Source organism: Plasmodium vinckei (assembly GCF_900681995.1).
Source record: "Plasmodium vinckei vinckei genome assembly, chromosome: PVVCY_09".
NCBI lineage: Eukaryota > Apicomplexa > Aconoidasida > Haemosporida > Plasmodiidae > Plasmodium > Plasmodium vinckei.
The window spans coordinates 719,497-743,282 of record NC_051301.1 but is presented as its reverse complement, the minus strand read 5'-3'; the positions used below and the strand labels follow the sequence as shown (position 1 = coordinate 743,282).

Genomic DNA, 23,786 nt, shown 5'->3' with positions numbered 1-23,786 from the left:
CAATAAAGAACAAAAATATGAATGCTCAATTTTGTCATATATAATAAAGGGAATGCATGTAAATTCAATGAATGCAATGAATGCCTTCCTATGATTAGTCATCGGAAAGAACAAGGGCAACTCCGGCTAAAATCCATTTGTCTTCAATATCATCAATATCAAGGCTGTAAAATTAAGTAGACATAATATCATTTGTACATATATATATTGATTTATATACAATTTTGAGCACACAAATGAATGCAACAAAAGATTTGAGGATGTGGTTGCGCATTATTGATAAAGATGCATAGAAAGAAAGCTGATATAAGAATATCCATAGAAAGTAAATATATATGTAATGTATGTAGTCGATATTTTCATGTCTTACTTCAAATCAACCGAACAAACAAATGTATTTCCTCTGTCAGATGTTATGTATAAAGGTGTATTAAGATATCTTGATTCCGTATTTTGGTTCAACATTTCATCCTGTTCATTTGTTATACAATAAACATAAAGTACTGGCATGGAAAAGTATGCATTTTTAGGAACAGATTCGATTATATTTCCATATGATGTATTTCCACTTAAATTTGAAATATCAAATGCAAATGCATCATTTTTTGAATTAATAAGCCATGAAGCACCTTGTAAGAATAGTCCATGTATATATAAAGAATTATTTTTATTAATTATATCTTCTACTTTAGTTATATTTGTTACATGCCATTTTAATTTTAATTTATCAATAGGCACATTATTTTTATGTGAAAACATTTGTTTAATTGCAGTTAAAAATGAAATAGGATTAAATAAAGCAGATAACCATACAGAATTAGGCAAATAAATATTATTTCGTATTTTTGCTATCCATTCTTTTATAAATATAATTCTTAATTTGAAATTTTCAAACCATGGCATTAATTTTTTTTTTGAAGGATAAGAGTATTTTTTCCATATTTCTGGTATATTATGTAATAATAATGATCTAATAGTATTTTGTATTTTATCATTAACATTTAATATACCGTCTAAAACCAGTTTTATTTCTATTAATGTATCATGTACACATTCAATTAGTTTGTTAAAATTTTCTGCTTCTTTTATTGCTATAACCACAAATGTATTATTTTCAATTTCGTCTATTTTTAAATCATCTATATTTATTTTTTCAGGAAGTTCATTTAATAATGTATTTATTATATCATATATGATTGTTATTCCGTCATTATTTCCAGTATCTTTTTTGTTACATTTCTTTTCTTCTTGACTTTCCTTGTTTCGTTCATTTTCGATAGCTTTATTTTTTTTATTTTCATCCTTATAATCTGAAGAGGATGCAATATCTTTATTTCCTAATTCATGTAAATTTTGTAATATTCTATAACATTCATTTTTCATATATTCTATTTCTGCATTTATGTGTAAACCTAATAAATATGTTTGTTCTTTATTTAATTTTTCATCAATATATTTTTTCAGTTGATTAATATTATATTTACTACAATCAGGAAATCTAAAAAATTCAAACAAAATATTTTTTTTATTATTTTTTAGCATATTTTTTTCTTCTATATCCGAATTTGTTATATCACCCATTTCATTGTTATTTATTTCATCTCTTTCTTCATCACTATCTATGTTGTTATTATCATTTTTGTGTCCATTGGTAAGTCTACCCATATTGTTATTATTAGTATTGTTTTTATTACTGGATTGTTCATTGTCATTTCTTTCCTTTTCATTTATATTAATTATATTTTTGTATATCTCTTTTAATATATTTCTTATATATGTTTTGTTTATTCGTCTATCCCATATATCAGTAATATGCCCTCCATAAATTATTTCACCGATTAAAAATAGAACATCAGCTAATGGGAAATTTTCATTATTACTTAGATACCTTTTTATAATATTGAAGGATATTTCTAAATCGTTATCATTAAATGAATAGACTTGACTAAAACCAATTTTTCCATATAAAAACCTTCCCAACAATAAACTATGATAATATGACAAACCAAATATAACTGTTTTTATTTTTGTGTCATATTCTTTATTTTCGAATTTATCGAGACAGCATTTTATATTTTCTTTTAAACTATAAGATTTTTCATTATTTACTCTGAAACATTTTTTTAACAATTTTTCAGGCAATAATTGTGTATTATCTTCAAATGGAATAGTTGATGATAAGAATAATCGAAAATCTTTATGAGAATTTAATAGTATTTTATCAAGTATTTCTTCAAATTCTTTTAGCCATTTTGTCATCAAATGAATATTTTGTAAATATATGTAACCTCCAACTTTTGATATTTCTTCTAAATATTTTAATGCTACACTTTCTTGTCCTTGACCCATGGAAATGTTAATATAAGATATATTTTTACTGGACTCTTCATTAGTTGTGTCATCATTTTCGTTATCATTATTATCATCTTCTATGTTAATTCCTATTTTGTTAATATTTTTTTTGATATCATCTTCATTTTTTTGTCTTCTCAGCTTTTCAATATAATTTTCTATATCCTTAGATGGATCATTACCAGGAGTTAACAAGAATAAAACGGGTGTTTTGTTATCGATATATTCTTCTAATATATTTTCCAAAGAATATTTATTTTGCTCTTCATTAGTCATTTTAATATGTTTTTCAATATACGTCTTTAAGGCAATTAAAAACCTATCTTTACGTAATATTCTGATTAATAATAATTTTGAAAAATCTTTTAATTTATTAAATTTTCTAGGTAATTCTTCGTTTTCAACCTTTTCGCATAAGAGCCATTGTTTCCATGACATATTTTCATTTTCAAAACTATCAATTAAATTTTCAAAATCTTTTAAGTTTTCTAGATTTTTACAATCTTCATATAATTCTTCGCTAATAAATGATTTGTTTATTATTTTCTTTTCTATATTCTCATTTTTCTTTTTATTATATGTTTTTTCATTTGTTTTATTATATAATTTATGTTTTGGATTTATAAATATTGCTTCTTCTTCTTGGGTTATTTTACCATTTAACTTTTCTAAATTTAACATAATTAAGCATTTTACAATTAGTTTATCCTTTTCTAATAACCCCTTATCGATATACATCCACATTTTTACAATCAGCATATTTATTAGCATGCTCACTCTTTTTTCTACCTCATTTTTATCTATTTTTATTTCCTCGTTTTTGATATCATCATTTTCAAAGTCATCACTTTCTAGACTTTCGTCTATTGTCTCTTCCTCATCGGTTTCTTCTTCATATTCATCAATTTCGATTTCATCTATTTGAATTGCATCTACTTCGTTAGCTTCTTTGTCTTCGTCTATTTTTTTAGTTTCTATTGCTTCTGTTTCATTCACTTCATCGATATTCACATTTTCCGACACACCTTCAACATCTCCAGCGTCTTCATCATGAACCTCTTCTACTTCTCTTAAGTTAGTTGGTGACTCGAGAAATTCTAAGTTATTTTCCTGCTCTTTATCACTGTATACATTTATTGTTGGAGCTTCGGCGTGTATGCTATTTTCAGCGTCTTTTTCAAGACTTTCTTTTGGTTTTTTTTTATATTTTCTTTTCTTCTTTTTTTTCAAATCTGGTTTTTCGCTATATGAAAAATTATTCTTTGAGCAATCATGTAAGCATTTTATAAAAATTTTCAAGAATATTTCTAAAGAATAAAAATAAAAGTGATGAAGGTTTTTGAGTTTTTGTAAAATGAAAAAATACATGACTCCTCTTTTTGATAAAGGTCTATATAAATTAATAATCGTATTAATATGTACTTCTGTACTTTTGACAATTTCACTTTTTTTAACAATATTTTCACTTAATAATTTGGTTTTTTCGAGATTTTCAATAAGTGAAACATCTTCTAAAATATCTCCTTTAGCATCAGTTAATTTTTGTAGAATCGAAGATTGTAAAAATGATAATTGACACATATAATCATATTTTAATAAAGATAATTTTTTTTTCTTTTTATATAATTGATTAAATTCATTTTGCAAAGTAATGGATAATAAGTGTTCTTCTAAATCATCAGGGGTAACAGTGAAATTAATTAAAGAACATGCTGATTGAATTTCAGGTTGATAATGAGGATTAGACAATTGTGTATGTAAAATTATATAGAAATCTGGATGGAATATAATTTCTTTATCATTTATATTTATATAATAATTATTTTTTCTTTTTATAATATTTTTTGATATAACATTATATAATGTATTATCAATATATTCATCAGCATTTTCTATAATAATAGAATATCCATATGATATACATTCTTCTATTTGTTTATCTAGCATTTTATCATTAATATCTGTTATTATTAATTTTGCGCTTTTTTCTTTTTGGTTATTAATTAGCCATTTTAAACTTTCCATTTGAGGATCTATAATAATAGGAAACTTTTCGCTATTTTCTAAAATTACATTATTTTCAATACAGACAGAATTTAATGTTAATCCTTGTTTACTTAATTTTGATAATATTTCTTCATTTACTAATAAATCTAAATTAAAATTGCTTGCTGCAAATATATCATATATTGATTTATCCTCATTTTCATTTTCTTTATCGCTACATGTCTCATCTTTATCTTTTCCTTTTGGGTTCATAGAAGATACACTGTTCTTCATTCTGGAATCCTCACCATTATTTTTAACATTATTGTTATCGCTTTTATTATTTCCATACTTATTTGCATCTTCATTTGTAGGTGTATAACCAAATTTGTTTGGGTTGTTAATTGTTCCATGCTCTGTAGTCGTACCATTTAGACTATTTTTGAAAAGATTTACAAAAGCTTTATTTTGAATTTCATTTTTTTTATTCAATGTATCTATACATTTTGCCATTATTTTATTTCTATATTTTTTTGTAAATCCTCCACAAAATGTTACAAATGTAGAAGATAATAATATATCTGTTAAAATTGTTTTTTTCTTTTTTTTTAAACTTTCATATTGATTAGACCATGATATTTGTTCGCTACTCAAAGCATCTATTAATCTAATAGATAATTCTAATTTAGTTTTTAATTTCTTTTCTTCTAAAATAACTAAATCTCTTTCATAAATAGCACGTTCATATATATTTATTAAATCGCTTAATTTTTCTTTAAGTGATTGTACTTTTTCTCTAACATTTTGTAATTTCTCATTTGCTTCCTCAAGGCTCTTTTTCGTATTATCTAATAATATTCTTTTTGGTAATATATTTTGTATAATCTTATAAAAGGATGTAATGTTTAATACCCATTCAGCTAAACCGGCTGCGGCTTTCGATTTTTTTTGAATTGCATTTTTGTTAAAGTGAGGTAATTTAATTAAATTTTCTACATATTTAAAATTACAATCTGGAACTAGATTTTCATCAATCTTATTTTTATAATCTTTTAATAAAGATATAAACTTTTCAGGATTAATCATCATTTTTTGTGCTGATTTCCAGCTTGAGTCTTTTATTTTTCCAAATTTATCAACAGATATAGTTGTATCAATTGTAGCTAATAATTGCATAACAGCAGCTGTGATATCTTCAACACCTGGTGGTGGTTTATTTAATGTTTTTAATTCTTGTATATTTTTTTTATTTAATGTATTCAGTGCTTCTTCAGCTTGTTCTATTAGTGGTATACCTAATATTATATCATTTTCACATTCTTCTTGTTGTTTTAATACAATCGTTTGAATTTCTAAACAATTTTTTTCTTCGATATCTGCTAATTCACTTTCTTGCTTAACGATCATTTTTTCATTTCCAATATCAATAGCATATTTTTCAGCGGATTCTTTTTTTTCTTCTGACACTTTTTTTTTCTCTTTTAAACAATTTTTTATTATTTCTACATTTGAACGTGTTTCATTCATTTTTGTAATTCCATTTTTTAGCATATTCATTTTGTTGTTTATATTTGTAACATTTTTTAATAGCATAATATGATATGTCTTTATACTTTCTAGATATAATTTAGGTGTTATATATATATGAGACCTTTCATGGGAATAATAATCAGATGATATATCTAATATATCTTCATAACATTCTTTCAGATATTCTGTTATTATATCTTTTAGGTTTACATATTCGTCTTTATTAAACAATGGTAAATTTTTCGATGGATCTATGTTTTCTATTCCTTTTGTTATGTCTTTATTAGTTTGAAAATCAGTAGCACAATGAGATGGTTCTTCTACTGTTTGATAATTTTTAGTGTTATAATTTATATCTACATTTTCTAGAGAGTTCACTTTTTTGTTTAAATTGTTTACTTCCATATCGATTTTCTCATATTGTTGATCAGTTTGGTTTTCTATATTATTTCCCACATTTGTGTCTATACTTAGTTTCGTTGTGTCCTGATTCTTTAGATTTATATAATCCTGGTTAAGTATAATATCTCCTGTATTAATATTCATATATATATTATTTACGTAATTTTTTCCAACACACATTAATGAATCAGCTTCCCAATTGTCATAAATATCAATCATAGTATTATTTAATGTACATTGGAAATTATTTGCTTTATCTCTAAAATTGTTGCTAGTAGGTGAAAAACATAAAATAAAGTGTAAATTTTCATTTACTTTCTTGATATAATAATCAAATATATCATTATCTGTTTCTTTGACATTTTCTGATTTAGCTATGCTTCTTATATTATTTATTACATAATCTTTTTCTTCTTTTGTATATAAATCGATAATATTATTTGTACACATATATTCGTTAATATATATAAAAAAGTTGTCATGTATTTTGCTTTCTTTTAAGAAAAGGATAATATCTTCATTTTTCATAGCACACCTGTGAAATATGTTTTGTAAATATTTTTTGATATCATTATCTGTACAATGGCGTGAAAAATCTATTTCTATGAAAGTTTTAGATGCAACATATGAGGAAAATTTTGAAATAGTTGTCTTTCCACATCCTCCTATACCTAATAATAATGCATCTGATTTTAAATTATCTATAATTCTAATTAATTTACAAATATGTTTTATAGCATCATTAAATAGGACAATATTTAAATTATAAAAATTGTTATATTCAATTAATTCTTCTGATAAATACAATGTTAATTCTTCAATATTTTTGCATTGATCATAGCACTTATCATGGTTCCCTTTATGAAAATTAGAAAATAATAATAGATTATTATCATATTTGTTAACAAACTTATTGATTTCATATTTATTATACATTTTTTTTATTATATCAATTATAATATTTTTATATATTTTTTTATCTTCTCTATTTAGTTTGTCAGAATAAACTCTTTCACATTCGTGCAACCACAAAAATAGTAATTTATCACAATCTTGAAAAGTATTAGGAGTTGCAGTTAATAAACCTTTGATAATACTATGAATATCTCTTAAATTAAATTCGTAATAAAAGTGTGTTGCTGTTCTTTTAAATATTTTTTCTATATTATAATATAAAGATATGGTAGACTTTAATATAGATGGGACAATATCTGCTACATCTTGTTTGAAGTTGTTAAAATGGCCTTTTAATAATACACTAAAAATATTATTAACAGTATTATTTTCAGGGAAATTAATATTTAATATAAAGAAATGTCGTAAAAGTCTTGGATTTATTGTAAAATTGCCTCTATTATAATTCATACATGATACAAGTTTTGTATTTAATATATTTATTAAATTTAATTTTTCTAAATCAAACCATGAATTAGTATCTATGTATTGACACAATAATTCGATGGCACTTTGTGTATTATAATCATCACATTTTGGCATATTAATATCGTCAATAAAATAAATAAGTTTTTGTTGATATGGGGGACTAAATTGTTTTCCTGATTTTTTTTCTAAACAACTTTGCATTAAAGCTTGTACATTTTTTGATGTAGTGTAATAGTTAAATATCATATAAAAAGTTTTAAAATTGTCTTTTTCTTCACTTAATATTTTTTTGCACAATTGTGTTTTACCTACACCTGTTTTTCCAATAAATAAAATGGGCATATCTGATTTCAAAAATAGTTTACTAATATATTTATAAGCACAACTTTCTACTGTTTCAACAAATATGTCATTGTTTAACAAATAATTATCATCGATTTCATTACATATTTCTGATTCATCCCATTCTTTAAATTTATTATTTTCAACGTAAAAATCAAATACGCTAATTTTTCTATTTACCTTTATACTTTTAAAATTATTTTTCCAGTATTTATCAAAACATTTTTTATAGTTAATATTGTCTTTTTCTCCCAAAAAACCGCCAAAACACCATATAACTGCATATATAAAATAATGTTCTACACTTTCAAAATTGTTATCCTTTAATAATATGTCTAATAAAGAGGATAACGATTGTATATGAGACATAGGTGATACCTTGATAGATGTTTGTAATGTGTTTAAATACGAAAAAGTGGGTTCTACATATTTATACATTAACTTTTCAAATAGTTTTTTAATATTGCTATTAAAATTATCATGCTTATCTATCCATGATAAAAAATAATTTTTCCATAACGAATTGCGATCAACAGAAAAATAAACTAAACCAGCCCGAGATATTGTAGCAGGAGTAGTAAACATTAAATCACTAAATTCAAAAATTAAATTCATGTGATCTTTTAACAATATTCTTTCATTAGATGAGAGAGTTAATACTTTGTTGTCATCCATAACTGAATTCATATTTTCTATCCAATGTGAATCTAGATTACCATCAAAAATTATATAAGCTTTATCATAATCCTCTTTTTTTGAATAACTTCTCATATATTTTGAAAAAACACCATCTTTCCATTCTCTTGTTTTCATATGAACACTTCCATATAAATCGTCAATATTTATAGCTTTCGGGTTTATTTTAATACTTACTGTTTTTAAATTTAATTTTGTTTTTTGATATTCCAATAGCATATTAAACAAAGTTGTTTTACCACATCCTGCATCCCCCATAATAAACACACAATGTCTTATATTGATTATATCATGTAATTGTATTATTTTTTTTACGAAATAATCTAAGCCAAATAAATGATTATTTTTACAAATTTCCATGAGATCTTTTTCCATATTATTTGATTTGAAAAAGTCGTTGTTTGAATTGATCATTTTGGTATTGTCTTCCTTAGTAATATTTTTCACATTATTATTGTTTTTTCCTACTACTGTATTTTCTTTGTTAACCTTATGATTGCTTAATTCTGAATTTAATGCGGGATTGCTTTCATTTTCTTTCTTATCCAATACAGATTGTTCAGTATCCCCATTTTCCATTTCATCAGTTTCTATCTCTTGGTTTGAAAAAAATATATCATTCAATAATCCTGAAAAAATAGGACAGTTAGAAGAAGATATTTTTGCTATGTTAATATCATGTATAGCTGAATATAGTAATTTATTTTCATCAGCTTCTGGATATGCCCTTTTAAGAATTCCAGCTTTTGTCAAAACACTTTTGATACTTCTTAACCCCCAATCACAATGTTTATCTTTTAATAAATTTTGAATCAATTCAAAAAATGTTATAAATTTAATCGATAAATATTTAGCATCAACATACCCTTCTGCCATTAGCATGTTTTCACAGATTTTATTAAAATCGGGAATAATAACTGTAATAGGTCTAAATAATATTTTTAAACTTTCAGGTAATTTCGATCGCCCTAAATAATCTGGATTCATAGTAATAAAAACTGCGCAATTTTTTTTAACTACTATTTCGTTAGAACCTATTATACACACCTTCTTATTATTACGCTTGCAATCTAATATCGATTTAAATTGAATAGAACAAACAGATAATACTTCAGGAATTAATCGATTGAATTCATCAAAACAACACCAACAGCCTGTACTTCCAATTCCTTTAAATATGTTACCCATACTTTTGTAATCTAATTGATCTGAGCAATTAAATACGTAGCAATTTTTTCCAAAAAAACTTGATAAATCTTTTGTTGTTTCTGTTTTCCCTGTACCAGCGGGACCAGCAGGTGCACAACCCATATATAAGCTTAATGCCTGTGTTGCAGTTATATATATACGACTTGTAAGAGGCGTGATTACTAGTCTTTGATAGTTTCCTATATAATCATAGGAATAATCGAATGAACAATCCATAATTTTTATCTTTATATATAATTCTTTAAAATCAAGATTATTATTTTTTTTGTAAATATCAGCATCTTCTCTGCAACTTCCATCACTCATTGCGTCATTATTATTGCTATTGTCATCTTTTATGGTATTATTACTCTCTTTATGGGTTAGATTATCATTGCCATCAGCCTTGGGGGTTTCTCCTGATTGACCATCTCCTTCATTTTCATTTTGTTCATTAGCATTTATGTTATCTTCATCAGGTTGATAACATTTTATACTTATTTTTTTGTGCACCGTTTCATGATAATGTTTTTTTTTTTTAAACATTGGATACATTCTTATTTGTGATTGCCAATAAAACATATTTGCTGAAATTGTATTTTTATTTTTTAATATAACTTCTAGTACGTCTCTGTAAAATGTGTCTAAAGTAATTATACACATAATTTTTATTCGGTTTTTAACAGTTAGTGGTCTTTGAACTTTTTTGATAACCTTTTCTAATTGTAGAATATGATTTTTATAGTATTTGGTTATTTCTTCTAATACATTTCCATCTTCCTTACTTAAAATTGTTTCTACATCATTAACGAAAAATATAGTATTGCATAATATAAATACTTGAGCTAAATTATTTTCATCAATCCATTTGTCTTTTTCACTATTATACATATTTTTCATTTTGAACAAGTTTGTAATATAATATTTAAGATTATGCTTAATGTGAGAAATTATATCATTTAGGTAGTATTCCACTTTTCCTTTTAAGTTAAGAGGTTCATAAAAATTACAAATTTCTTCTCCATAAGAAGAAATGAATTTTGTAATAATTGTTTCGATTTCATCATTGGAGTTTTCTATATTTTTTGCACTTCTTTGACCTAGTAAATTTTTTGAAATTTTCTCTTTCACACTTTTAAGATTGGAATTACTTATTGCATCGGCTATTAATTTTATTTCATTTTCTTTTTCATAGTCAGTTAATTCTTCATAATTTTCTACAAAACTTCGTATGGATAAAAATATTTTTTGAATATGAGTATTAACAAGTTTAAAATTGTTTCCGTTGGATAATATATCTATTAAATCTGTTGATGATATAAAAAAGAATCTAGGAAATGATTTTCTTTTTGAATCTAAATATTCATTTAATGGTTTTTCACTTTTACATAATTTTGCTTTTAAATCTTCTAACTTATCTATAGCACCTGGTTCATTTGAAAAATCGACAATTTTTGTATTATTATCATTTATTTGTTTTAACATTTCTAGATATTCATCATTTATTGTTAAAAAGAATTTTGAATATAATGGTAATTCTTTTTTGACTTCTTCTGAATTTATATACATATTTTGTAAATAGGCCCATAACTTTTCTATATCTTTAAGTAATTGTATGACTTCATATATATTTGATATTTTTTTTTGCCATAAATTTAGTTCCGTTGAAAAGAAAAGAAAATATTTTGAAGAAAAACAGTTTTGCAAAATAATTTGATGTTCTTCTATTGTGTCTATACAATTATCATCTATATATGCTAATATAATATCATTTTTATAATTTTTCGTTTTAAAATATATATTTTCCCAATGTTTTTGGAATTTATTTATTGTTTCTTCTATCAATTTTTCATTATATGCTTTTATTATTACTTCTGAAATAGTATCATGATATTTCATTACATTTAATTTATAAAAATATATGGTTAGTGTATTATCATCAATTTGAATGGTTATTTTTTCTTCGTTATTACTTTCTTTTTCTTCATTAATATTATGTTCGATTTCTTTTATATGTCTTTCTTTTATAAAATCTTTTTTCAATTCACTTAAAACCGAAATGAATTTTATCGTTTCTTTTAATTTTAATGTTTCTTCTTTTGATATATTGTGTTTTTTGTCTACTTTTATTTTTCTAAAATCATTTTGCAATTTTTTAACTTGAGTATCAAAGTCTTCTACATTTAGATCTTTAAAACTTGAAAAAAAATAATTATTTAATATTTCTTCTTTTTTTTTGATAAAAAGCCATAGTTTCTCTATCTCGTTTATTTCGCTATCTAAATTTTCGATATCTTTATTTAGTTCTTCTACATTATCAATCTTTATTATATGATCCGAAATATGTTTTATTTCTTTTACTTCATCCTTTATTTCTATTAGATATTTTTTTGTATTTTCAAGCTCTTTTAATGATTCTTCATAACCATTATTATGGGTATAGACATTTGATATATCTAAGTTCTTTTTTATATTTGCAAATTTTCTATAATTTAATTTTAATTTCTTTATGCTTTCCTTTTCTTCTTTTATAAATTCATCTTTTAGCTCTTTTTCTTTTTTACATATACAAACATATCTTAATTTGTAGTAAAAAATTAATAAATTCCTTATCACTTCACATTTGTTTTCATTATTTTGTGATAAGTATTCTTCATGTAAATTATCATATTTCCCTCCTTTGTTATTCATTTTGTTTGTGTCTGCTAATTGATTCGTTTCATTTCTTTTATTAGCATCACTCCTTTTTGTGAATTTTTTATTTCGTAAATTTGTTTCTTCATTATTCAAAAGAGTAATATAATTTTTGAGCTTCTTCATTGAATTTAAGTCAATATAATCCATAAACTCGAGTTTATTTTCATCTATAAATCTGACCATATCTTCGTTATTTTTTAATTTTAAAAACTCGTTTTCTATATTATTTAGATTAATAGCATTTACCTCGCCTTGGTTTTTATTTATTTCGACATGTTCATTGTCTAACCCAATCGTTGTTTCATCACTATTTATTTTTGCTTCTTTATTTGATTCATTTGTTTCTGAGGTATCATAATTGTTTTTAGAATTGGTGCTATTGTTTTGATCCAAATCGATAAGTTTTCTTTTCTGATTGATGTCTTTTTCTTTTTCTATCAAATCGTTAATTTTCTTATCAATGAAAGCTTCATCTTCTAAATATGCATCTATTATATTATTTTGTTCATACTGTTTTTCTATAATTTGTTCAATACTGTTAATGTTTATATTCCCGTATAACATGTATTGCTCAATTATATTTATATCATATATTGATTTGGAAAATTTGTTTAGGAATTGTTCAATATTGATATTTAGCTTAATTAAATTATTTGTATTCATATTTTTGTTTTTAATTAGTTCTAACACCTGTTCTGCTTTAGTTATTAAATCATTTAATCTATTGTTAATAAATTTTTTTACGTATGATTCCTTTTCTTGTTTTTTATTATACACATTTATGGTAAATGGACTATTGCGTATATTTTCGTCGTTAACTTTTACAGTTATTTTTAGTGCTCCAATTTGCTCTAAAATCTCTGTATGTTTTGGACTCGCATTCTGATCATTTTGGGTATCTTCATGAATCTCCGTTTTCATATTGTCTACCTCTTTATTTATATTAGGATCACCATTGATGTTACTACTTGAATTTACCGGTTTGTTTGGATTTATATTTTCTCCAGTATTTTTATCCTCCATGTTTTCCATATCCTGTGTTCCATTCTCTTCGTTTTTAATATCAGATTTAATCGGCTTAATTTTTTCTTCGTCCTTGTAAAATGGTAAATATTTTACTATATATATTCCATTGTTTATATCATAGACTTTGTATTGCAGCTGATGTTCTTCATTTTCATGTTCATATATAATACTTATTTTAAATTTATCTCCTCCAATTTGTTTATTTTCATTTAAAGAATTTCTTGCTATTAAAAAAAATATATTAGGTTCGCTTAAGCATACGGGTTCTAATAATCCACTACCAAAAATTAAAGTATTTTTAGGATCAATATCATAATAGTACTTTAAGATGCAACTATTTGTTGTATAACATTTATCGTTAATAGATAATTGGACATGAAAAATCTTATTATTTATTATATCTTGTACATTAGGAGATATTGTATATATATGATTTTCATTAATATAAATTCCTTCACTATATAATGTAGTATTTTCGGATTGATATTTCACAACAATTTTACCCTCATTAGTGAAACCTTTTCCTTTTAATAGTATTTTTTTATTTCCATTTATATCACAAGAATTTGGACAAATGTCAAAAATAGCATATTTAGGCCCTATTATTTTATTTATATTCATTATATAAATTTTTTGTTTCGAATCAGAAATAATCAAGTTAGAATCAACAAAATCATATGCGATTGAACAAAATGGTATATTAGACGAAGTATCATCATTTCCCAAACTGTTTATGTCGTCTACTTTGTTATTATTATTTATCCTACCATCAGTGCTGTTTAAAACACTAGTTATTGGCAATGTATCTTTGATGTAACTCGAATTTTTATTTCTAATGATATTATATTTTAACTCCTCTAATTTAAATGTGTCATATAATTTCAACATGTTTAATTCGCCACTCCCATATTCGATTTTTCTATTTCCTTTGTCATCACTTATAATATTATAGCCTCCAAATATGAAAATTATATTTCTATCTATAGATTCAACTAGGACATTTCTACAAAAAACTTTAGATGAGTTAAAAGAATACGAGAAATCAACTTCTGTCCACTCATTTTTCTTTAAATCACATGAATACATATCAGTAAAACTTACTTCAGCATTTGTACCTCCTAATATAAATAAGTTATTTCCATTTATAAATGAGATATGTCCATATCTATTTGAAGGAATATTACCTTTGCACGGTCTTAATATCCATTCATTATTTAATATGCTGTATTCATATAAATCATTAAAGCTCGTTCTATCATAGCCTCCATATCCTCCAAAAATTATCAAACTAAAATATTCATAATTTTTTGCATTATTTATGAATATTTTATTATCTTTAGTAACAATTTCATCTTTTTCTTCTTTTGGTATTTCCGTATCTTTTTTTTTTACTACATATATGTCTAAGCTGGAATAATATCGAGGCAACGGTACATTATTTGTAAGCAAATTTCCATCGTTGATATTCTTGGTATTATTTTTGTTTATGTTATATTGTATGTATTTATTTAAACTTCTAACATATTCATCATCCAAAAATGAATCATCATTACTACCCTCTTCATCGATCTCAGAGATTTCGAGTTCATTTAATTTGGGGTCCATCGATGTTTCTAAATCATCTTTGGAAATTCCAGCATTTTCACTACTTGATTCTTCTTCTAAGCCATTTCTTAATTTCAAAAACGTTTTATTAGTACTATTAAATATCCACAAATCATTTAAAGCTATAAAAGGACATTCCGAATTCAAACCTCCAAAAATAACTACATGATTATCTAATAAAGTACATGTGTTATGATAGCATCTTGGAGGTGGCTTTATTTTACTTAACAAACTTTCATATTTTGCTTTCTCATTATTTATGTTAATTAAATAAGAATCATTACATATAACACCTGTGGAATTTTCATCATCTATTTTAAATCCTCCAAAAAATAATAACCCATTTACTGTATAGTTAATACTATAACCTAATATGTTTTTCTCCTCTATGTTACTTTTAAGTTCTGTTAAATTTAAGCATTCATAATGATCTTCGGGGAATTTTGTCATATTTTTATACAATCCTATATATGCACATATTTAAAAAATGACAATGGATACGCGATTTTGCTACTATTACTATTACTTTCTTTTTAGATATTCTAGTGTTATTAGTAATTCTGCAATTATGATACTATACTGCTAGACATTTATTATTACTAGTAGCATCACTTCATTTATTATTTATTTTTTTTTATCTTATCTTTATGAAATTATTTAACGATTAAAAAAAAGAAAGAAACACTTAGACGTGCGTTTACGAAATATTTTGTATTAAGGAAAAAAGGGCATATAATATATTTTTATTTTGTTTTTTTTCGCACTAATTTAAAATGTGCAAGGTGTACGTAAATTGAAGTACATATTTACATACTAATTAATTGCGTGGATTTTAAGCATGCATAGATACCTAGTATATATTTTGTCTATTTTTATGCGTGTTAAAATTTAATGATATTATAAAGCATTAGTAAAATTATAACAATATAGCGATGTGTTTTATAGTTTTATTATTAGGGGTGAACTTTAATAGTTTCAATGCAAAATATAAACTATGTACAAAAAAATAAAAGGATACATATATTAAAACATCACATAGAAAATGTTTTACAAGAGAATGCATATATGTATGCATCTACACATTAAAATTGTTTTCTCTCCATTTTAGCATGAATTCATCATAATAAATTTATATAAAAAAATATAATGAAAAAAAGACTTGAAAAAATATATTAATGTATTAATAAGAATAAAATATACATTAATCTGAGGCATTTTTATGCATTTTCAAAAATTAATGCAATAAATAAATATAAACATTATAGGAAAATAATAGTATATATGTAGGAGAGAGAATGAGGCCATAAATGATAAGGCATTAAGATAAACGAATTATAAAATAAATACAAATATTTTGTTAATTAAATTTTAAACTATAAATTCTTTCGTTTTAAAATGATATACAATAAAAAAAGAATATAAAAAAAGAATTATTTACTTTTACCCCTTAACTCATAAGAAAACATATTCATATATCTTTTCTTTTTAACTATTAATTCTGTTGGTATTTTATCTATATTATTATTTAGAAATATAATTTTTATATGGGCTCAAAATGTGCTCAGCATGTAATCCTTAAAATCTTCAAAACTTATCTACATAAAATAAAAAAATATATTATATAAAATAGAGGATTCGAACTCAAATAATTTTATTAAAAATAAGGAATATATTATTACTTTATTTATCTTCTTGTCCTTAGTTATGCTTTTTTTAATACTATGCACAGAAATGAAAAAATTATCTATATCATTATTATTAGCATCATTGTCATGAACTAATGTGACAAGATCACTTTTACTAATATACCCATCTTCGTCCTACAAGGATAACAAATAATATTTTAGAGTATCATTTTTTACTGTCCAAAGTTAGTTAAATAAATAGCAAAACAAAATAGAAATTTTAGATAATCGCTCTTTCTAAGCATATATATCCATACATATCTGTGTGTATTAAAACATATGTGTATATATATGTATATTTGCTTCCATAATTACCTTGTCTATCTTATTGAATGCTGCCTTTAGAAATGTGGATTCTATGTTTTTCCATCGATAGCACCCGGCAATAAATTCTATAACAAATAAAACATGTATATGTAATAAAAGACATTATTATGGAAAGGATACATTTACCATTGAACATTAGTATACTGTAAATATATTCATATATATATGCAATCATATTTTATGTATAATTGAGATACCTGTGTATGTTATACATCCCTTGTCATTTACATCCAAGGCTTGAATAATTCTGTTAATATCCCATTTTTTTATTCCAGCATTTGACAAAACATTATATATTTCTCTATGGCTTAGTGAGCCATTATGATTCATATCTATTTTTAAAAAAATGTCATTTATATATTTTACATTATTATTTATTACACATAATTCATGAGCCATTATATTAACTATGGCATTTCTTATATTCGAGTGCTTCATATACGATTTTATATTATTGAGGGTGCTTGGTAAAATATCAATAGGATCAAAATAACCTTGAAACCATGGATGGTGTAATAGCTAAAATTAGATAATAATAGGGAATAAATGAATATGTATATATATGTGCATGTGTATTACTTAGGATAAAGTATGTCAAGTGAAACAAAAATTTGAATGTATTACCACTGCAGCCATTGGCCTTTTGTTATAATCCTTCTCGAGCATGAGTTTCAACAAATGTAATGCTGGTTTTGACATTTTAAGCTTTAAAGATTGGTAATCGGGTTCATTGTTAAATATACTTTGTTTTACTTCGTCATATGTACTTCCGGTAAAAGGCAAATTTTTTGTAAATAAAAAATACATAATTACTCCCGCAGACCATATATCGCATTTAATTGTAAATTTTTTTTTAAATACTTCTGGAGCCATATATAAAACTGTTCCTGCAGCGGTTTTACTTATACCTTCAGATTTATTAATCAATTCTGCTAAACCAAAATCGATTATTTTTAAAGTATCATAACCGTCTGTTTTAAATAAAATATTTTCTGGTTTTAAATCTTTATGAGCTATATTATTACTATGCATATATGCTATTGCACATAGAATTTGAAACATTATATTTTTTATATAATTTTCACTAAAATTTTCGGGTTTTTTAATTTTGTTCATCAATTCTCCCCCTTCACATAATTCCATAACAATATATGTGCAATTGACAGTCTCATACACATCAAAAATTTTAATTATATTGGGATGATCTAAATATATTAATACGTTGATTTCTTCATTTACTTTAATATTTTTCATCTTTTTTTTTTTTAATATTTTAACAACTTTGTAAAGCTTACAAATGTTGTCTTCAACTAAATGCACTTCACCAAAAGCGCCACATCCAAGAATTTTCTTAAAACTTAAATAATTATATATAGACGAATAATCATATCCCTGTAGTTTTTTTCTGCTTATAATACAATTTCTTTTTATTTTAAAATTCTTAGTTGGGTAATATTTCTTTTTTATTTGTTTTAATAAATCCCAATACATTTGACGGAAATCCATGTAATTCATACAATTATTTTTGCTACTGTCATAATCTTTGTAAACAATGGATAGTATTTTTTCTTTGAAAAAAGGAGAAAAAAGAAAATATATATGTATATATAAGCAAACAATATTATTATATTGCTTAAGTACAAAGGTATTTAAGAGGACATGTAGTTATACGAGGCTATTTATCTATGTTATCAGAAAATATCCCAAAAAAATAAAAATACATAACCATGCATATGCAACCTTTATGCAATACACAACTATATTTATGTTCGTTGTTTATGCTTACTATCAACGGGAGGTAGCTCCAAATTATAACACAACTTTTGTATCAATGATTCTATCTCAGAAAAATGCAAAAAGTTTTTATTTTTAACGTCAAATTGTTTAAATGTTGCTCTTGCTGATCTCTCGAAAATTTCTGAGTTTTTTAACACTTTATCAATTTTGCTTTTGATATAAAATGGTGTAACTATAAGTTCATCATTACTTTCATTTTGGTCCTTTAATTTATTATTTTCAATCATCTTTCGGATTAATTTTTTGTCTATATTTGTATCTGTTTCATCTTCTTCGTCTCGTTTTTTTTGTTTCATTTTTAGATTATATTTTATTCTGTTATAGTTTTCATATTGTGAGTCTTTTATTTCATCGATTATTTTCATAGGGGAATCATTTTTGCTATAAAGTGCTTGTCTGGTATCAGGAAGCTTGCTTTCTTTTATATAAATATTTTCATCGTTTTTATATAAATTTTGTTCGTATTTTTTTGTATAATAATTCATTTTGTCTATAAATTTCCTCATATTATTAGAATTACTTTCTAATATATCAAATATTTTTCCGGTAGACTCCTTTTTTATATAACTGTTTCTCAACGTGTTTGATGAATTAGCGTGGGAATAAAGTTTATTTGTGTCCCGAATTTTGTTACTATCGACATTTTTTATGCCTTTTTGTTTATTATCGTGGAAATTATTTGAAAAATGTTCAGAATCTATCTTATCTGGTTTATTTAGCAATTCATTATATTTCATATCTTCTCTTAGGTTAATTGTTCTTTCAATATTAATTGAATTATAATCGATATTATTTTCAGGATATCTTCGAATATTATTCTCTATATAATTGTCTTCATCATAATTATAGTCTAATCTTTTTCGGGATTCTTTATTTTCATAATACTTCGTTTCTTCTCTTACTGACGGATGAAAAGAAGTATTTTCATGGTCATATGGGAAACACTTTATATCATATTGTTTATAATCCAAGTTCTTATCCTTTTTTTCTAAGATTTTTAAGTTAAAAGCTTCGTTATTGAAACTAGTATTCCTTTTATTATTATTAGGTGATAAAGATTTTGCAATACTATCTTTTCCTCGATGAAAAAAATTACTCAAATTTTTTGTATGTAAAATATCTGCAAATTTCATTTTGATCTTGTCTTTTTTATTTGTTTCTTGTATTTCTGCATATTTCTCATGCTCATTTTTTAAAAATAATTCATTATTCTTTCGATACTTTATTTTATCTAAGAAACTTTTAATATGTGTTTTTTTCTTATCGTCAGGATTAATATTTAAAATGGCATTGTCAATAACTTTTAGCTCATTATGTCCTAGTTCTTTCCTTTTCAATATGTAGCTATCGTCTTCTTCATATATATTTCCTGTCAAGTATTTATTTGCATATTCGCTATAGTTTTTTATTTCATCTTTACATCTTATTTTGTTACATTCACTAGTATCATTTCCAAGCATGTTGTACTTATTCGTTTTATTGCTTATACCTTGTATGTTGTTGCGTTCGTATTTATCTAATCTGAAAACTTTATTATCAACATTAATATCATGATGTAATATATTTTTTTCGCCATTTAATCTATTGAACTGTAAATCTTTGCTCGAATATGTTTTCTTTAAAGCATTTTCATACATATATTTTTTTAAAAATTCATCATTCCTCTCCTTTTTTATATTCTTTAAGCATTTTTCATCTTCCTTTTCAGCATCTTGTTTATAATTCATAAATTTGGTTTCATAATTATTATGTTCATTACTATTTTTCGAATTATTATATAAGGAAAATGTGTTACTGTTATGTTCTTTTTTGTATGGTATAATATCCTTTTTAATATAAAATATATTATCTTTTTTAGTATAAGTTTCCCTTTTTAGTAACGACTCCTTATTTAGTTTTAAATTACTCTCATTGATATGTTTAATACTTTCGTTGTACCTTTTTTCATTTGACCTTATTTGGTTGGTGTCAGATTCCACTTCACAGCGACTAGATTGGCAATAATCATCATTGTCACCTCTGCTATCATCATCTTCTTCATTATCATCATAAGTATCATCTGTATCATCATCTTCCTCCTGATTATCTTTTGTTTCATTTCCGTCTGCATAATAGTTACTGTTGCTATCTCGATTCTTGTCACGTGCATAATTATTTGTATATTTATTATCATAATTATAATTTTTAAAAAATTCATTTTTGTATTTATTGCTATCAGAATAATTGTGTGAATCATTTTTTTTGAAATTAATATCTTTTGTTTTACCATAATCCATGCTTTTTTTATTATTATTCAAAAATTGGATTATGTTTGCATCGTGCTCATTCGCTTGTTTTGAATATTCACTGTTGTTTTTATATTTTTTATTATTCATAATATTTTTTTTTATATTTTCGCTTGAATATCGACCAAATAAATTAAACTCTGGTTTTGTATACGAATTGTATGTCTTATAATCCATAGTATCATCTTCAACAAAACTATCATCATCAAAATTATCATTTTCAAACATGTCCTCTGTAAATATATCGTTTTCATTTGTTCCATATTGAATAATATCTTTTGAATTCCTATATGATTCTCTCATATTGATTTTTTCTCGAATACCTTTTTTATCTAAATTTTGAAACGAAAAATTATGCTTTTCTTCATATATATTATTTGGCTTAGTTTTTATTCGTTCATAAGCATTATGCGTTTCTTCATTATTTTCACTATCTAAATCTCTATAATCCTTTTCACTTTCCTCTACTAATATAGGTTTCTTCTTTTTCTTTTTCTTCTTCTTGCTAGTATTATTTTCAACTTTTTCATTATAATAGTGCGCGTCGTTTCTTTCATAATTATTTTTCAACAACTCCAACACCATATCGTTACAAAAAAAAATAAAAAGTTAACAAAGTTTTCAAAAATCAAAATTTAATAAAAATAAAATAGGGGTGAATGCAATATGGATCGTCATATTGATCTATATATATGTGTGTGTATGGATATGGGTGTTTCAAGAACGTTCTTACTACAGTTCCCACGATATGTTAAGTATATACATAAAAACAATAAAATAAAAAAATGCAATATATGGAAAATAGAAATAATAACTTTCTAGTACATTAATCAAAATTATAGCTTCATAAAATAAAAAATAAAAATTTTCTTTTAGTTAAAGATAAAGCATTTTGAGTTATTAGGAACTACATAATTTGAAAACACAAAATACAGTTTATATGGAAAATTGTATGCATCTTCATCTTGTTTTCATTTTATTATATGCAATTCAAATAAATTACATAAGAATAATGCATGGCCTCTAATATAAGTAAACATGAAAAAACTATAATCTATAACCTACGGAGTGGGGTGTAAAGAATTAAAAATTTTTGTTCATTAATTTTTTTTTTTCGTGTAATAGTGTTTTTGCATCATAAAAATCATAATCCAAAAAATTGCACATTAACCTCAAAAATGTATTGTTAAAACTCTACGTTTTTTTATATGTGGAAAATCAATAAAGAAGGTTTAACACGCAATGAATTATATTTACCACATATAGCATTTATAATTTCTAATTATATGTAAAATCAAATGAATTATTAAAAAAAACATTAAAAAATTTTTTGTACATAAATCGGTAAATATTATGGAAAAAATACAATTTCAAATAAACCCATATGCAATTGATGAGTTCCTTGAAATTATTAAAAAAAATATAGAGGGAAATCCCAAAAATCAAGTTTTACGAAAATAAATACTAATTAAAAATAATAACGAAAAAATTATGTTAAATGTGTTATTAATGCTTAGATCTTTGTAATAATGCATAAATATATAAATACATAAAAGAATTATATTAATTTGGATGGATATAATATATGCGTATTTAAAGGCTTATTATATTTTATTACAGGTGTTATGCAAAAACGGTGTTGTAATAACCAGTTATGTTATTGTAATGAAAAAATAGTACTTAATTTCGTTATATGCTTTATAATATGTATGCGGACAAGCTTCCATTTTAAGGAAGTTTATATATATATATATTTATTTATTTGTTTATTATTTGTTCATATTCTAATATTAAAAATGACATAATTTACCCCTCAAAAACGTTAATTTTCCTTGCAAGTACATGTATAATAAAAACAAATTAATTAAATTTTAAGCTAGAATTGTGTAATACACAACATATTTTATTTTTAACTTTAAGCTTTTGGTTATTGTTTTTTTTTTTATCATAATTTTTCTGAACGTTCATACATTTTTATATATAAATGCATGTATTTGCGAATTGGTTATTTAGTTGCTATATATTAACAAAAAAAAATTATTTCCATACTTTTGACAACCATTTGACATTTTTTAATTGTTAATATGTATACTCATAAGCGTATGTATATTTTATGTATACCTTTAATTCCCCCATTTTTTTAAGTTGTGTGCATGCTTAATTTTATTTTGTAATATATTGTTTTACTAAGACTTCAGAATAAGAACATAATGTTCCTTGCGATGGTTTACAAAATATATTGTAATTGTTAAATTTCTCTCTTTTGGCAAATAACACCAAAATGGTGGTCTTGGTTAATTATCGATTAAAAAAACTAATAAATATGAATTGCACTGTGTAATAAAATCGTATTTCTTATAAGGTAATTTTTTAAAAAAATGCAACTTAAAAAAAACTTAGTATTGGTAATATATATGTAAAATTATAATTTGGCGTATTTGGAAAATAAAAAAAACAAATAAAAATTTTCTTCGCATATTAATAA

The 23,786-nt window shown here is 24.0% G+C and overlaps 2 protein-coding genes across 2 annotated transcripts; both read right to left on the bottom strand.

Annotated features, from left to right (window-relative positions):
* Positions 1-94: 94 nt before the first annotated feature.
* On the bottom strand, positions 95-15,657 carry PVVCY_0902090 (dynein heavy chain, putative; the record flags this gene model as incomplete). The annotated part of the gene is made up of 2 exons (XM_008626549.1): positions 95-164; positions 371-15,657. The coding sequence occupies 2 exons, from the start codon at positions 15,655-15,657 to the stop codon at positions 95-97; spliced, it is 15,357 nt and encodes a 5,118-aa protein (XP_008624771.1).
* A 1,100-nt stretch (positions 15,658-16,757) lies between these two features.
* PVVCY_0902080 (calcium-dependent protein kinase 6, putative) lies at positions 16,758-21,886 on the bottom strand (the record flags this gene model as incomplete). The annotated part of the gene is made up of 6 exons (XM_008626548.1): positions 16,758-16,802; positions 16,887-17,027; positions 17,208-17,284; positions 17,417-17,738; positions 17,844-18,787; positions 19,006-21,886. The coding sequence occupies 6 exons, from the start codon at positions 21,884-21,886 to the stop codon at positions 16,758-16,760; spliced, it is 4,410 nt and encodes a 1,469-aa protein (XP_008624770.1).
* Positions 21,887-23,786: the final 1,900 nt, after the last annotated feature.